An 18716-nucleotide genomic window follows, 5' to 3' on the forward strand; every position below is an offset into this window, starting at 1 on the left:
ACTAAGTTACTAATTTAAAGTAACTTACCCAACACTGTATAACCCAAGTGCTCTTGAGCTTCAGAGCATAAACTGATGGTCAGACATCCTCCTTCAGAGCAGAATTCAAGGTTCCATCAGTTACAGCAAGTCGTCCTGAAGCAGCAAAGCAGCCCCATCACACTACCACCACCATGTTTGACTGTTGCTGTGATGTTCTTTTTATGAAATGCTGTTAGTTTTATGTCAGATGTAACGGGACTTAAACCTTCCAGAAAGTTCAGTTTTTGTCTCGTCAGTCCACAGAATATTTTCTTGGGGATCATCAAGATGTTTTTAGTAAATGTGAGACTGAGACAAGCTTTTGCGATCTTTTTGGTCAGCAGTGGTTTTCTCCTTGAACTCTTGCATGGAGGCCATTTTTGCCCAGTCTCTGTCTCACTGTTGAAACATGAACTCTGACCTTAGCTGAGACTAGTGAGGCCTGCAGTTCTTTAGCTGTTGTTCTGAGTTCTTTTGTGACCTCCTGGATGAGTCGTCGATGCATCCTTGGAGTAATTTTGGTGGGCTGGTCACTCCTGGGAAGCTTCAGCTGTCACGGTCCGGGGCAGCGGCCGTGTGGAGAGTGGAAGGAGGACTCAAAGCGCAGCACTTATTCAGGTGTGAGGGTGATTTATTGATAATAACAAACATAAAGAGGAGATGGCAAAACAGAACTACGGATGAACTAAACTGGGTGAAACTACACAAAGGAGTGGCAAACCTGAACACGAAGGGAGAACAGCAGGGAGAGCACGCAGAGGATTTCACAGGGTAGATGCAGAGTACGCAGGGTAACACAGAGGATGAACACAGACGACGCGACGAGGAGCAGAGGAAATCACATGCTATAAATACACAAAGAGACACTGGGAAATCACACACAGATGGGGGAAACAGCTGGACCTGATTAACCTGACGAGACAGGGGAACACTAACACCAGGGACCAACAGAGGGAGCACAACCCAGAACCCAGTGTCTAAAATCCCAAACACAAACCATCCCAAAACAGCCATGAATAATAATGAAAGTAATAACAATAAGTACATAAACATAAAGTCACTGAGTCATGGTCGCAGGACCATGACATCAGCACTGTCCCAAGTTTTCTTTATGTGTGTATGCCTCTCACTGTGGTTCACTGGAGTCAGAAATGGCTTTGTGACCTTTCCTAAACTGACAGATGTCACTGGCTTTGTTTCTCAGCCGTTTCTTTGCATCATGGCCTGATGTGTTGTTGTTTGCGATCTTTTAGCCTGTTTCACTTTGTCAGACTGGTTCCGTTTAACAGATTTATTGATTCAGCAGGTCTGGCAGTAATCTGAGTATGGCTCATGAAACTGAACTGAAAGCTTTCCAAAATGTGGTTAGTCACATTATTAATCAAGGGGGTGTTACTTTGTCCCCCCCCAATCTTCGGTGTATTGGGAAATTAACAAGTGCAAATATAGGTTTATTAAAACTAAGTCTGTTTGTATTTGTATTTGTTTGCATTTGTATTCATTTGGAAAGAAGTCAAACACAGTTGCAGATTTTCTGATATTCTTCATCTTTATTGTAGAACAGAAATTATGCATCCTTCATATCGATTACATCAGTACTGGAAGTGGAAGTGAGGCAGTGCTTTTCTATAATAAAAAATAAAAACATTTCTAAGCAATGTGTACAGTACCTAAAAACAGTCATTCCACTAAGGTGGTTTTTCGTCTTTATTTTTCAGGACGGAGCTACTGTTTGTTAGTGTGACATTCAGTCACTCAGTCTACCTCCACGATAATCTAATCTAAAACCTCTACAGCAGGAACCAGGCCACATGATGGTGAAATTATACAGTCTCTCATCACAGTATCTTCACTGTACTCAGTTTGATCGCATAGCAGTCCTCTGATCTCCTCCAGTCAGGTCTCCACTTTGCCAAAGGTGCCGTCGGGCGGTCGGTAGTGTCTGGGGAAGGCCTTGAGCTGCAGCGAGTTAAACGCGTACTTTCGGCATCCGACGTTCTTCACAGTGTTTTCTCGCCTACAGCCCTCGCTGAGGAGATAGGAGGAGGAGGAGGAGGAGACAGAGGGGAGAGAGGGCGTTCACAGGCAGAATGAGAGCAAAAGGAAAAAAAAAAAAGCAGAAATGATGACTTGTGCACATGATGAGAAGAAAAGATGAAAATGATCATTCAACCATGAGTGCAAAGGACTAAGAGTTCTGTTAGAGGACACACGTCTCTTCATATGAAGTCAAAGGGAAACTCTTGTTGATGGATTGAAATTCTGGGATAAACTCAATTTTGTGAACTTGTAAAACTAACACTATTTTCAAAAGGAAATGGATTTAAATATTAAACAAAGTTAAAATATTATAAAAATCTATTCTATTATTTCTCCTGGTTACCATGAAAATTAAAGGTAACTTTAGTTGTTGTGATGCTGTGACTCCTCAGCCTTATTTTTTTTTTTTTTAAACCAGAGCTGTCCACATAAGGTGTGAATGTGACTGAGAAGTGCTCACTGTGTGGTCGATTTCACTTCAAATGGAACCAAAATAAAAAAAAATAAATTTAAATCACATTATATTCAGTAAGACTCAAAACTAGAGACCAGTGAACACATTTCTGATAGTTTTGTGATTATGAAGCAGGAGATTGAATGAGAAGCAGGGTCAATTTTGTCACAGATGTCTGTAGAATGACTGATTTTTATAGGCACAGGAGTAGAAAGAATGCAGGATGGAGACAATGGATGAAAACATGTTTTACAGGTTTTATATCTAATCTTTATATCAATCTAATCTACCATGCAGACAGGCAGTCAGATCACTAAATGTAATGTTAGTACAAATGACAGAAAATAAGACTGAAACTTTAATTTAAAAACGTTCAACAAAAAAAACAAAACAAAAAAAAAAAAGCATCTGTCTCAACCCGAGAACACTAACGTCAGGTAATTTTCACCAACGTGATATTAGCTACGTGATTTTCATTGCGGTGCATTAGAGCCTGGAGGGTCCCGCCATGATTCCTTTATTTTGTTTTGAGACGTTGCATAGAGGTTACGTAGAGAAAGGAGAGTACTGTTGATGTTAAGTATGTTTTAACAGTATATCAAGTAAAATAGGCCCAATGTTAGTGACAAAAAAAAGCACATTAGGGTTCAAGGGTTAAAAAAAAAAGTATTTTTTATTATATAAATAAATAAATAAATAAAAAAAGCCTATGGATTATTTCACAATAGCAATTCCTGCTTATGACCAGCAGAGGTCAGTAAGTTTACACTCTTTCAAATTTACTCTAGAAAGGCTCAGGTGAAGCAGTCATATTTTAAAGCAGGCACGGTGGAACTCCAGGCCTCAAGGGCCGGTGTCCTGCAGGTTTTAGATATCACCCTAGGTCAACCCATCTGAATCAAATGATTAGTTTGTTACCAGCCCTCTGGAGAACTTCAAGACATGTTGAGGAGGTCATTTAGCCATTTGAATCAGCTGTTTTGGATGAAGGACACATCTAAAACCTGCAGGACACCGGCCCTTCAGGCCTGGAGTTCCCCCACGCCTTAAAGATCTCTGGTTTGAGACCAGGAGGAGAGACACTCATCCTCAGGGGGGGTCACAAGCCAGTCACCACTAAGGCAGCAGCCCAAAACATGTTTCTTAACCTGATAAACAGCATGACTGCTGCCGAATTAAAAAAAAAACAAAATCCATTCATAGACACAACAAATGCACATTATGACACATGGACTGACAAACACATGAATAAATAGATAAACGACCTCCAAATTGTCTGCTACCAGCTGGATAATCACATTTGTCTCTTTATTCAGAGAACAGCTGAAGCATGTTCAAGGATAGCCAGGTAGAACCTGACACGTTAAAGCAGGTTAGAATAAGATGAGAGTGCAAAACTTTAAAGACTATAAAATATCACACGGTTTACATTCTGCAGGTGGATGCAGGAAGCATTTATTTGAGCAGGAAAAGGGGAGGTTTTCTGGGGTTCGCGATACTCAGCGAGATAAAAAGCCTTTGGACGTGAACAAGAACAGAAAATCTGGTACCATGATTTCCTGCTGTTTGCTAACTTAAACAACAAGAGAGCCACAAAACCAGTGCAAGTCCGTCAAAACGAGGTTTGAAAACACCTGCAAACAGAGAAGCAATCAAATCCACAGCTAACAGTCACAACACAACAAAATACATATAAATATGCATATTACAGGGAACTCAACAACAGTCATGTTCAGCTGTGACCAAGAGTAATGACAGCGTGACAGTTATGGCACAAGCATTATAATAATCAATATATACACACTCTACTTTGGAATAACCGCAGACTATATATATATATGTATACATATAGCAGACAATATGATAAATAAAGCATTTTGGCAATACAGGCATTTAAATATAGTTTATCTACAGCAGTACAAATATATTTTCTGATATATCTGATTTCCTAAAAATAAATAAATAAATAAAGCAAAGGAAAAGGCAAACTGATGTTTTCTCTTCAGGTGGATAATATAACATTAGATTAATTTTGTAGGAAGCACTTTAGGGTAGTTACACCTGCAGGTATAGTGGGACTCAATGTTCAAAGTATCTGAAACCACTATCCCTCACTGGCATTTAGTCTTGATCAAACTTCCACAACTTTTTACCATTTCCCAATAATACTTACATTCCTACTGCTCAGCGATGATAAGTTTTGATATTATTTTATTTTTGAATAAATGCTAAGCTCACAGAGGTAGTTCAACAGATGATAAGAAAGCAATAACCTTAAAACTAATGCTAAAAACCTCAAAAGCGGCGTATAATCACTTAAATTGAGACAATTTGTAGTTGCATTGTTGCTGGATTTGAGCTAAAAAAAAAAAGAAAAAAAAAGTTGACCCCACACTCACATTAGCATGCTAAGCTTCCGCCAGCAGATAGTTAGCTTTAGTTAGCTATATTGTTGATAAAAAACAAAACAAAACATATTTTATATTAATTAAAGATTTTTAAAAAAAAGAGCTTTAAGGGTGCTGGTGGATTTTCAAAATACCTTTTGTAGCTTTTCACAAAGCCTTTTACCCAGCTTTATTTTTAGTCTTACTTTAAAACATTAAGCTAGCTTACAGCTAATAGACAAAATGGGTAAAAAGGAATAAAATGCTAGCCTGGCTGAGTTCAAAAGAAACAAAATCCACCAACCAGCAGCTTTAAAGACTAAAGGCCCTTTCCTTTATGAGCAAAAAAGTTAGGACACAACATAAAATGTAAATAAAAACATATGATGACTTACAAATCTCATAAACTCCCATTTTCTTTACATAGGAAAAATATGTTTAAACTGAGAAAATGTACCATTATAGACGGGCAGAGTTTCTCAGAAGTAAATGGACTCTCCCAAAAGTCTAAAAGTTAGTTTCCTCAGTTTACAGATATTTATAGACTGCTAAAGCAGAGGGGATGCTGCACAGCAGTAAACACTGCCCTGTGTCATGTTGCTACCATCAAATTCAATTTAAGCTAATATTTTTATTTCTCAGTTTAAACTTTGTATGTTTTCTCTGTTGTACTGTGAATAAAATATCAATGTGAGATTTACAAATCATTGTATTCTGTCTATATTCACATTTTACACAGTATCCTAACTGTAATTACATTAACAATGTAAGATTGTTAAATATTTAAAGAATAAAAACAACTTTTAGTTTTATAAGATTAGCTAAATTAAGCTAACTAGCCGCTTTATTAAAAATGGTACCAATCGTCTCACTAACCTTCCAGGAAGTAAATCCCCAAATTTAATATTATTCTTTTAATATAAAGCACAAGACTGATATTTTACTGAAATTACTACACGTATACTGCATTTCCTGTGACACAAAACATTTCTCAAAGCAGTCTGAAAGATGTTCAATATTTTCAGGATCCAAAAGAAAGCATACAGGAAGGATCATTTTACTGTAGTATGTGACTGCTTAGAGGTCATCAGCATGGGTAAGCTCCCCAAAGGAAGCTATTTTAGTCTGATCCATTTCCATACTGGGTCGATCTTAATGAGGCAGAGCCTCTGAACTCTAGGGAGGCGACCGATGCTGATGGTTAGCTTTACAAGCAAAGATATTGATTTTTACATTACAGATTTCCAATATGTAAAACAATCTAAGTGCTTCTGGTTTCTAACACAGTTTCCACATACATTGTTAAAGAGGACCTACTATGCTTGTTTCCAGCTCTATGATTTTATTGGCGCACTGTATTAGAGTAGCTATGGATGGCTCACAGTTCAGATATACTTAATATTTCACAGAGGTCCCTCAGTTTATCTTCTGTCCCTAACTTTCTCTTTAAGGCTACAGTCACACAGGCCTAGAGACTGGTCAGCAACCCCTGACAGGTTTCAAAGGAAAATCATCTATTTCTTGACATATTTGATGAGGTTGCTGGCTATCATTGCATGAAGTCAGCTGCAACAAAATCCTCTCTGCGATTGCTTTGGTCTGTCCTCGTTCCGCGCTCAGTTATCCAGGTAAGAAAAGTCCAGACAGCTGACTCTGTTCATCTGGATGTAGCTTCCCAGTCTTCAACTAGCCACTGCAAGTTCAATGCCAACAGTTGTCATAATTTTGGTTGTGCTACAGTCTGTAACCTTATCCCTAGTGCAACTGTAGTTTTAAAACTGAAACCAACAACTTTTACTTTGAAGGCAAATTTTCTGAGTTTCTGGTTTGAATGAAACATGAAAAGTTACAATCTGCTCAGAACCAAAGCAATGACAAGGAGGTTTTCGGTAGGGCACCATATACTTTACAACCTAGCAACAACAAGCAACCCCCAGCAATCAATCACCAACTGGTTAGAGAATACACCCTTTCCCCTTCCAATTAGGGGGTAACTAGCCATCAGTATGACTGCATGAACAGGGTTAACAATCAATTTCCACTTGCGACTGCCGACAAGCACTCGCAGTTAGTTAGGGAACCCTAATTTTTCCCTAGTGAACTGTGGTTACCAGGCATTGGCAACTGTTCTCTAAGCCTGCGTGATTGAGACCTAAGAGCACCCTCACCTGAAAGTCTACTTTCTTTGAATAGGCCAGTATCGGGAAGCCTGCTGAGGGGTAGCACTGAATGCTTTGCGAGCTGTACTGTTAGTGCCTACTAGACTATTTTCACCGAAGTTTTTCTCCTGTGTGAAAGTTTTTTAATAAGAATTCCATTTAATATGAATTTCCTGTCACAAAAGCCCTTTTTCCATTAGTACCTATTCGGTTCGTCTCAGCTCAAAACAGCACGACTTGCCTCAAATCGTTTTCCCCCCATTACAATCGAGTACCACCTACTTTACTTTATTTATATAGCACTCTTCACAGGATAAGAACCACAAAGGTGGACGTCGAGGCAACGATATACCTCCTGCTTGGTCTGTGGCTTTTTTCCAGACTCTGGGACCACAGCGTTGCTTTTTGAACCCATTTTCCTTGTTGCCGGGTTTTAAAAGTGGCAGTTTTGATTTTCCTGAGGGAGACGCTCTAATGACTCATGGAGTGACGTCACTGACGAGCCAATAGGTGGCATGCAGTCTGTTGATGTCACATTTTTAGATCGCCCTGGATCGCTTGGAACCCTGAGCGAGTAGGTGCTAAAAAACCCCCCCAAAAAAACCCAGTACCTGGTACCAGGTACTATCACCTAATGGAAAACCCAGTAAATAGTAGTGAGACGACACGAGTAGGCACTAATGGAAAAGGGGCTATATATATTTAAAACTATCCATCCATCCATCCATCCATTCACTTCCGCTTATCCTTTTCAGGGTCGTGGGGGGCGCTGGAGCCTATCCCAGCTGTCATAGGGCGAAAGGCGGGGTACACCCTGGACAGGTCGCCAGTCTGTCGCAGGGCCAACACACAGGGACAGACAACCATTCACACTCACATTCACTTGCACATTCACACCTAGTGGCAATTTGGATTATCCAATTAACCTATCCCCACAAGCTGCATGTCTTTGGACGGTGGGAGGAAGCCGGAGTACCCGGAGGGAACCCACGCAAACACGGGGAGAACATGCAAACTCCACACAGAAAGACCCCGGCCTGATGTTGGAATTGAACTCAGGACCTTCTTGCTGTGCGGCAACAGTGCTAACCACCGTGCCACCGTGCTGCCGTGCACTAAATAAGAAAAAAAAAGCAAAGTAGGTCCCGTTTACTTCATTCTCAATATAACCAAAATATCATGGAAGCCATGGAGTTAGTAACTGGGAAATAAGGGTCTTCATAATAATACAATGATATAATTAACAGTGGGCATATCAAACATCAAAACAACATTCTTATAGGAAGCTCTATTAAAAGTGCATAAAGTTAGATAAAATCAAGAAGATGATTAACTGATGATCCAGTGGCTTAATTAGTTGGCATGTATTTTTATTATTTTAGCCATTTATTAAACATGAATGCCAAATATTTGCGTTTTTAATGGTAAATTTGCTATTTTAAAAATATGTTAGTAAGCAAATTATCTTTGGGTTCTGGACTGTTGGCAAGGTAAGACTAGAAACAACAGTTAATCAGCTAACAGAAATCATCACACTGGGATCTTTACTTGACACAAGAATGCCTGAAACAAGAGGGACACACACTGCATTGTGTATTGGTCCCTTGTTTCTAGGATGCATAAGCCAAAATGAATGCAGACATCCCATCTTTAATAGCCTAAACTCTTTGCATCTTAACACCTCACATTACTCATCAAACACTCTACTGTCTCTATAAAGCTCATGTAAACATATCGGCTGGTACAGATAAATGCTCTAAAGGGTTCACAAGCTGCAGCAATGCAAACACATTTCCCCTGAATATCCTACAATCATACATTCCAGTTACAAGCTGCATCCTGAAGTACGCAGAGATCAGTTCTGTCAGTCGGTGAGACAGAGCTGATCTCGACTGCATTGTCCTGAAAGCTGCAGAGCAGATGTGGGTCGAAATCGCTGACTTACTGCATCTATTTTGGCACACTGGGACCAATTAAAGTGTTTGAAGAGTGCCATCGCTGGCCAGTCTCAGCCTCTGGGCAGGTGAACACCAGGATGTGACGGTGTCTTATAAATGAACTGAACCCATAAATAACACTCAGCCAGACTGGAAAAACCTGAGTCCATGAAGAGATAAAAGAATGACAAAACAGCCACTCATGCCTAAACTTTAAACTTGAGAGGGTCACTTTAATGATAATGAGCAAATCCAGGCTACAGGACTTTTTTTGTTTTGGCAGTAAAGACAGTAAAAGATAATTAAAAGTATTCTGGTTAATTATGGGTCATATTATTGCTGTGTAGTCTGACTTGAATTTTAACTGATCAAAGGGGTACAATTCAAAAGGTTGCTTTTAGTTAAATATGTGATTCTTTTAATAAATATTACTAGCATTAGGAGATAATACTGTGATGGCGATGACGGCGACATCCTGCCAGACGTACGAGCCAGGATTAATGAGGCCTGGATGAAGTGGCGTCAAGTCACTGGTGTCCTGTGCGACCGATGAATGCCTGACCACCTCAAGTCAAAGATCTACAAGAGTGTAGTGCGCCCTGTGGCCCTTTATGGATCAGAGTGTTGGCCAGCCACCGCAAAGCACGAACAGGCCCTTAACACAATGGAAATGCGGATGCTGCGATGGTGCCTGGGCCTGACACAATAGGACCACGTCACGAACATCGACATCCGGAAGCGGCTGGGTATTGCACCAATCACAGAGAAGATGCAAGGAGTGCAATTGCGATGGTATGGGCATGTGGTCAGAAGTGATTAAAACTCTGTGGCAAGAACAGCACTGCGACGGCGACCAAGGGGCAGACCAAAAAGGCGATGGATGGACCAAATTAAAGGCAGCGTGAAGAATATCAGCGCCAACCTGAACGACGCCCTTGGCCGTGCCAAATGGAGGCGGCTTTGCAGAAAAGCAGACCCCGCAGAGTGGGAATAACGCTAGGAGGAAGAAAAAGAAGAGGAGCTAATACTGTGACTACCTGATAAATCAAAGTTTTTGCTCCATTTTTGGTCTCCACCAGCTCATGGGGGAAACAGCTGACACTAAAGAGCAGCAGGAGAAAAGTAAAACAGTAAAGCTGTGCAATGCAAATACAAAACACTGGACTCAAAGACAGTAAATTGTGCCACTAAAGTATAGGCCTGAACATACCTACATACCTACCTATGAAAGGCAGAAGAGGAAGTAGTTCCTTCCAATGTAGACAATCCGAATGATATAGTTTATTTCCACTGTGTTCCTGTTAATGATAAACTACAAATTTACCCTAAATTACTAAAATATCGATATTTTAATACGAGAATCGATTCTAGAACATAAATGACTGGTATCGGAGGAATCGATATTTCAGTATCGCCATCACTACTAAATGAGCATTTCGACATTGAATCTACTAAGCAGGGCAGCTTTAATTTTAATAAGGAATTAATTAAAGAGAAACTCAAAGTTTTTTTTAGTTTACATTAGTTGTAGTTATTTTTATTTTGCTAACTTTTACAGCAGACATTTATCATATTTAGACTTAAATTAAGACCAAATTAACTGCAAAGACATTTCCAGTGTATTGTTATTTATTTTAAGGCAGCTATGTGGTTGCATCATTTCAAGTAGTTTTCTTTTTCAAAAGTCTAGTTGTTCATTTTATTCCAGTTAACTAAATATTTTTTTCCACATCTATTTTTTAACACTGGTTTGAACGTAAAAAATAACAGCTTTCACATTGATGTTACTTATTTTGGCACACTCTACACTCAATATAAGACTGTTAGATTGTTCCGTCTACTAGCGACAATATTTCAGCTTTTATGATTTTATTTTTATTTTTGTGGGTGTGCTAGGAGTTCGAAATACTGCTTGTACTTGTGCCAATACGCATTTAGTCGACACAGTTCAGAGCAGTATTCCTGCTCAGTGAACTCCTCTTTTAAAACGGGTCACACATGTCACGGGGCTTTTTGTTTAAGGCTAAATGAATGTGAACAAGCATAGTTTTCATATCAGCAGCACAAGTGTTTAATGTCCATCAAGTAAACGGTCAGTTAATGGGTTCAGTTCATTTTTTCTGATTAAACAGGGCTATCAGGTGATTCCTAACACTACCTCACATAAACATTTCAATAGGCTGGATCTAAACAAAGACAGAGACAGACCCGGATCTGCTGGAAAGTGCAAAAGCTCAGGCAGAAGCAGGAAAATGCTTCCACCGTCTATAAAGAAGCAGGAAGACCAAAAGAAACAAAAACTAGCAAATGCTGCCTTAAAAATATATATCTAAGCAAGCGCGTACTTGCTTCATTTTGGCATGAGATAAAAGCTTTAGGTTCCTCCACATTAGCGTGTGGGGCAAGTGCAAAAGCACATGGAAGACAATGATAAACCAAATGTTCCAGAAAATGTTTTGATGATATAAGCTGTTTGCGCTGAGCTTAAATCATGAATAAAATAATCATCTGATTGCTACTGTGGGTCTTTCCTGAAAGCAAAGTTTAGATATCATCTGCTTATCCTTATACACATTATATACTCTTTACAATAAACTGTTACCTTCCACCAGTGAAGGGTAAGGCAGAGTACTAACTGACCATCACAAAGGAGCAAAATATGTCCATCCGAGGGCGCTATACACTAAGAAAGAAGTAATACACTCTCGTTAGGCAGTACTGGAAGTGGATAATCCTGTGAGTTACTAAAGGTAATATCTTAATGTCTTTTAATGGCTTTGTGTTATATGTTCGCACGGAGCCAGCCAAATTTTTTTTGAAAGTCCTCTTTTTGGCAAATACCGTCCATGCGGACAAAACTGAGCTTTTTCAGATACACTGAATCTGAAAATTGCAGCGTTAGTTTCTGTAAAGTCTTAGAAAAATGCATGTTTGGTTAAACCTCAGTAAAGAAAACAGAATTGGAGATTTAGGACATCGTAATGGTTAAAATTTAGTATTTCACATAAAAGCCCAAAAAAAGGATTAATCACGTGGCAGCGTTTTGGACTGTAGTGACAAGTGAATCGTGAGTTTAAAACAGCAGTGTCTGCTATCTTAATCCTGGACAAAAAAAAAAAAAAAAAAAAAAAAAAAAAGAGAGAAGAGAAGGAAATAATCTGGGTAATTTCAGCGTGTACACGTGGACGAATATCATCCTAAAAAAACACATGAATGGATTCATGTAGAATTCACATTCAGCAGGCTTAGTGTGAACATGGCATGTGGCCTCACGCTCAAATGTAGGCAACACAATTAATATATCAGGAGTGTCAAACAAGTGGGATAGAACTAGGCCAGTAAGACCTCAGGCACACAGAACTAGAAACCAGTTGGTGAATCCCTGGCAACCACAGGTTGCTAGGGAAAAATGTGCATTACTGAATAGGTTGCCAAGTGGTTGCAAAGACGTACACGGTGCTGCGCTACAAACGTCACTGTTGTAGCTGCTACTGGATAGCCAGGAGTCACTCATATTTTGCAAGTGAGACAACTTGTCTCCAACTGCTTACTAAGCAGCAGTGAAACTGAAAGGTGTAAAACTTGTAATAGAGACAAAAAAAATGTCATCTGAACATTTCAAAAGGCCCACCAAAGTGGGTGCTGCACATTTTTCCATAACTATTGGTGGTTGACAGGCAGGGGTCGCTAGACCTGCAAGACTGAGGACGTCTTCTCGTTGTACTCTGTCCTTAACCTCCGGACACCCGAGCTCTCGTTAGGGATGCATTTTTAATTTTTCTTAGCGATTTACGATTAGCTGGACCTAATCTTAACTCCACTATTTCTTTGACAGCCCACCAGAATAAAGTAATCATTGTGTTTTTTTGAAAAGATAAACACTTTATTAAGAAGAATGAAGAGTAAATATGTTACCATATATCCCTGTATGATGATGCAGGGTCTCAGGAGTTCAAGATATCACAGAGAGTTTATCAGATTTATAAATCAGATCAATTCATTACATTAAGAACAATTTGGAGGTTTAGGGGAGTGGGAAGAGGTTAGCCTTCTGGTCCTGTTAGGATCATACAGGATTGGGTTAGTGGCCCACGAATAAGATGAGTTTGACACCCCTGAGCTATGACAGGTTTTTAATAGAAAAAAGAAAAAGATGTTTAAAGAATAGAAAAGAAAGAAAAAGCCCAAAGCGTGGCTGCTGATAAGTGGGACGTAAGTCGCGTACAGCCCTTAGTGAGGGTGGGACAGTGTGTGTGAGCTGATTACACCCCTCTCACAGGTCAGTGGCACAGTTTCAGAAACACCCCGGGGAGTCAGCGTGGAGAGTCCCCGCCCACCCTCGCAGTACGTTTGACATTTGGTCACTTCCAGCGTAGAGCTGCTCGCTCAGCTGCAGCGCAGTTTGGCCAGGAAGTAGGCCATGCTGAGGAAGATCCACACCACCAGGAGGTTGGGGCTGAGGGCCAGCAGGGGCAGGGAGTACATGAGGCTGGGGTCCAGCCGGAAGTCACGCACTGGCAGCAAGCCGCTCAGGTTCTTCTGGATCACCCCCTCCCTCGTGCCAATGCTGCCGAGCCACGGGGACGGGAAGAGGAAGAAGAGGAGAAGGAGGAGGAGGTGGTTGTGTGAAGCAGCAAACAAGGCAGGGGGAAGGAGGGAGGAAAAGAGGGGGAAATAAAGATAAGAAGAGGGACGGAGGAGGAAGGAGAAGAAATAAGGAGGAAATTGCAAGAAGGGAGGAGGAAAGGTGAAGGAGGAGGCCAAAATAAACAGATGGAGTGTGAGTGCACACAAGTGCGACGGCAAATTAACACGTGACCAAAAAAAAAAAAAAAAATCAGAGTGACAGTGAAGAAGCCACATCCACAATGACCGGAGGCATTTTAGACCAAAATAAAAGCAATAATATCAAGGCGACGACAAATGGGCGGACGGAGTAGAAATCAACAACACAACAACCCCGCAAAAATGAGCCAATCACAGGAGCAAAACAGCAATCATGTAACGGGAAACAAGAGGAGGAGGAAACAGGAGGAGGAGAGAGAAAAGAGAGAAATTAAGAAAGGGAAAGAAGGTAAGAAAACACACCAATGGCTCTCCATGTTTATATACTCTAAGACATGGGTGGAGGAAGGAGGGACAGATGGAGGGAAAAGACTGGAAAAAACACCCTTTTATTGAAGGAGTAAAGCTTAAAGGAAGAACTTCAGACTATAAATGATAAAGATGGCGTCCTATTAGAGGTAACATGCAATAAGGGTGTCTTATCCATTTACTTCATCCACTTTAAACCACTTAGTGCAGATAGCTGGGGATAAAAGAGGGAGTGAAGGGGGCCGATATCTCCAAGCATTGTTTAGCATGCTTCTGAGCTCCAACATAATAAAACAAATTCTAAAAATGATCGGATTTCATGCACGTCGGCTGGTGAGGAGGAGGAGAGGAAAAAGGGGAGAGGAAGAAAGGTGAAGAGACATCATATCATGCGAGTATCTGCAGGACTTTATTGTAGACAGGCGTGTTTCCATCTTTAACAGAAATATTCACAACAGGAAGTCACACAACCGTCGACAGAGAAAGTAACAAACACTTTCAGAGGCTTTTAAAGGAGAAACACTGACTGTCCTCCAGCAGGAAATCACATAAATATCAATAATGCTCCGTTCAGGAATACAAATTCCCAGCATCCCTCGTGTTTCCTGGGTTTTTTTGTAAATGAAAACATTTCTTTTAAAGGGGGCTGAGTGAGAGTGGTTAGAATTTTTAAGAAAAAAAACTTTAAGGTTAAAGATAAATGCGCCAAATAAATGGCAAAGAAATGTGGCTATTTCACAAGAAAATCACATGAACTAGTAAATTTACCAGAAAAAGTGGCAAATTAAAGAGTTAAATGTACATTTACAAGAAAAAGGGTCGCAAACAACATGCTTATTTCACAAGAAATTTAAATTACATTAACGGATACATTTAAGTGATAAATGTTGTAAATTTACCAAGATAAGTGGGAAATTTGAGAGAAAAGTGACAGATTTCCAAGAAAAGTTACAAACATATACAAGATAAATGTGGAAAATGAATAAAATGGCAAATTTCAGAGGAAAAAGTAGCAAATTTACCACAAAAAATGAATAATGTATGAGAAAACCTCTGTATCTGCGCCTCTGTTTTTCAACTCTAAAAGTTTGAGTTTTCACTCCTCTCACTCAGACCCTTTTTTGATTTATCTACTTCCTTTAATTTATTTAGTTTTTTTTTTTACCTTCAGTGACCCTAATTTGCTGTCATGAACAGAGAATGATTGTTTCCATAGTAACACTATCCATAGTAATACTTGAAATGTGCAATTCACTTGTATTTTTATTTTTTATTCCTATTTATTCTATTTATCCCCTTTGTATACTTTATTTATATTTGTCTCTGTATTTATATGTGTGTGTGTGTGTGTGTGTGTGTGTGTGTGTGTGTGTGTGTGTGTGTGTATATATATATATATATATATATATAAATAACAATTCTGTAACTGTAACTTCGGTCGTTGCTGTGCTTTTTTTGGAAGTCGAATTTCCCAGAGGAACCCACCCGGGGGATTAATAAAGTTCTATCTTATCTTATCTTATCTTATCTTATCTTAACAATGTGGGGTGAATTCATCCAAAAAAAAAAATCTTAAGCAAATGAAGGAAAAGAAAAGCCTAGGTTTTTGACTTTATAAAGTATTGAATCAGCGTTAGTTTACAGTAGCATTTGCCACAAAGTCAAGCCCAATGTTTCTACAGGCTAATCTTCTTTTTAAGGCTCTTGTAGCCTACTTTTGCTTCTGCAAGGCACTTTGCAACCCACCTCCACCCCATCTCTACCTTTATCTGGTGTTCCTGACTTCAACCCTGATCATTTTTATTTATTTATTTATTTTTTTAAAAACACACAGAGGCAAACGAAGTCCAGTTCTTTTACACAGGCAGAAATTGTTTTTGGAAGCGATAAAATGAGGATGGGTGAAGGAACTCTATGGCAGGTGTTTTGGTTACACAAATAAAGGAAAGACAGTTGAGACAAGTAGACGGATATTCAAACTGATGTTTAGACAGACAAGACAAGAACACAGACCAACAAACACTCGACATAACCATTAAAAGGACTGAGTAGCAGTTGGGTAGCTCTCTTCTCCATGTAAGCGTCCTTCTTAGGTTTAAAAAGCATCAAAAGTTACTGATAAACTTTGAGAGGAATCTGCCGGTGAAGTGAGGTAACCAACTGAGTCTTAACTCATTCGAGCATCACCTTCGAGACAGCCTCTAGCTCGCCTCGTTATGCAGAGGAAGCAGGTGATGAGTTTTCAAACCACACATGGGCAAAACTGATTTTAGAGATTCAATAAAGTAAAACACTGAATCTGAGAAGCTGTGGATGTATTTCCCTAGAGCTGCGTAACATCAGTCATGTCTCCACATTTTAAAGTGGACATTTGTCCTTCTGAATTTTGAGAAAGTCAGAAATGTGCTTGTCTGTGGTTCCTGTTTGTAATATACATGTAGAGGGGGGTACTAACAAGCATCACTCAGGCACTTTGGCACAAAAGAAAACTTTGACATGCACTGATGTGTGGACGCAGAAGGAAATTATATATCTCTTTTCTCTTACAGACGTGTGCCAACAAGGACTGAAAAATTAAACTGACCAAGTACCTCAAACGTCTGCCTGAGGCTGACTTCAACAGCGAGTCAGTCACCATAGACTGCCATGCTAAAATGTCCATCATTACAGCAAAAATAAACATGTTGACAGCCTGGTTTCAGTCTCTTTAACCAACAACTGCATGCGGCTGAAACTGGCTGCTTTGACGTGCAGACTTCACCTCCACTAGTCTGAAATGGAGCCGCTGACAGTGTTTGTGCTGATGTTCTGACAGGACTCAACCAAATATTATGGAAGCTTGTTATCGCCCCTGAAAAAGCAATTTTCGTGAAATTTAAAAATATTTTTTTCCTCACAAGCCTGAGCTCCACGCAGCCATTTCTTACTGCATGACAGATTCAAGACAGAGGTCACGGAGGCAGCAGTCTGAGCAGAGACGTCTGGACTTTCTTCACCAGGACGCTCTAGGCTGCAGGTCGATGATCGATTTTGTAATCGTATCACCAGACCTGCGACCATATGTTCTGGACACTCGGGTAAAGAGAGGGGCTGAGCTGTCAACTGATCACCACCTGGTGGTGAGTTGGATCAGGTGGCGGGGGGAGGATGCTGGACAGACCCGGTGCACCTAAACGTGTAGTGAGGGTGTGCTGGGAATGCCTAGCAGAGGCCCCAGCCCGCGAGATCTTCAACGCACACCTCCGGCAGAGCTTCAACAGCATTCCGAGGGAGACTGGGGACATTGAGTCCGAATGGACCATGTTCAGCATCTCCATTGCCGAAGCTGCTGCATTGAGCTGTGGCCGCAAGGTGGTTGGTGCCTGTCGTGGTGGTAATTCCCGAACCAAATGGTGGACAACAGAGGTGAAGGGAGCCTTGTTGAGACTAGTAGTTAAACATATGCCATTTTATGACCAGTAGTCAATGTAGTAAATTAGGTTAACAGCTGTAGGCCATATATTATCCTTTAGTTCTGATGGTGTGCTATGTATGTAGTTTAGTCTTTATTATACTCTTGAATAAAAGAAACATAATCATTTTGTAGTTCATTAGATAAAGTGTGCATTACTCTGTATCCTTGATCAGCTGTGAATGTCTTACACTGTTTTCTTGAAATGTTTTATTGCTGAATCATGTGAAGAAGGCTGTAAGCAGGGGACTAGGTGTCTGGGCAGAAGAGATAAAACCACATTCCTTACCCCCCTTCCTACTTCACACAGAAAGACAGGGAGGCAAGGTCAGGAGCCAGGCTCGCTAAGAATTAGAAAAACATGTGAAGATGCAGCTTTTATGACAAGGAGGGGGGCTGTTACTAGCTATAAAAGTCTGTGAAAGTTGCTACCATTTTGAGACATGCTGTTGACCCTCTGCAGGCATCTCTCCCGTCCGGACGTTGTAATGCTCTGATTGTTGAATTGTATGGAAATAAATGATTGTTGATTGAGCATTTATACACCGAGTATTGTCCTTCCTTCAGCCCAAAGATTCAAAGAATTGGGAGATTTCAACAGCCTCCAGGCTGAAGGAGGAGTCCTATCGGGCTTGGTTAGCCTGTGGGACTCCGGAGGCAGTTGACAGGTACCGACAGGTCAAGCGGAATGAGGCTCGGGCAGTGGCTGAAGTGAAAACTCGGGTGTGGGAGGAGTTTGGAGAGGCCATGGAAAAAGACTTTCGGACTGCCTTGAAGAGATTCTGGCAAACTGTCAGGCGTCTTAGGAGGGGAAAGCAGTGCTCTACCTGCACTGTGTATAGTGCTGGCGGAGCGCTGCTGAATTCAACTGAGAAAATTGTCGGATGGTGGAAGAAATACTTCGAGGACCTCCCTTAATCCCACTGACACGTCTTCCGAGGAGGAAGCAGAGTCTGGGGATGACCCGCCAATTTCCGGGAACTGAGGCAGTTAAACAACTCCTTGGTGGCAGAGCCCCTGGTGTTGATGAGGTCCGCCCCGAGCTCCTGAAGGCTCTGGACGTTGTAGGGCTGTACTGGTTGACACGCCTCTACAATGTTGCGTGGAGATCAGGGGCAGTACCCCTGGACTGGCAGACCGGGGTGGTGGTCCCCATCTTTAAGAAGGGGAACC

General features: G+C 40.7%; 1 protein-coding gene across 11 annotated transcripts in view; it reads right to left on the reverse strand.

Moving 5' to 3' along the window:
* Window positions 1-1551: 1551 nt before the first annotated feature.
* The window catches only part of inpp4ab (inositol polyphosphate-4-phosphatase type I Ab), a 78450-nt gene continuing 61285 nt past the window's right edge, over window positions 1552-18716 (reverse strand). For 10 of the 11 annotated variants that reach the window (XM_085265979.1, XM_085265984.1, XM_085265978.1 and 7 more), the window contains one exon: window positions 1552-2050. In XM_085265979.1, coding sequence (XP_085122105.1) covers window positions 1918-2050 — 133 coding nt within the window. In that variant the 3' untranslated portion in view covers window positions 1552-1917. Of the gene's footprint in view, window positions 2051-3802; window positions 13566-18716 lie in introns of those variants that run through there. The other variant, XM_085265985.1, reaches the window with a different exon arrangement.

This window comes from Mchenga conophoros, linkage group LG23, assembly GCF_057382185.1.
Source record: "Mchenga conophoros isolate Kocher_MC1m ecotype Shallow Benthic linkage group LG23, M_conophoros_male_GT1.1, whole genome shotgun sequence".
NCBI classification, from domain to species: domain Eukaryota; kingdom Metazoa; phylum Chordata; class Actinopteri; order Cichliformes; family Cichlidae; genus Mchenga; species Mchenga conophoros.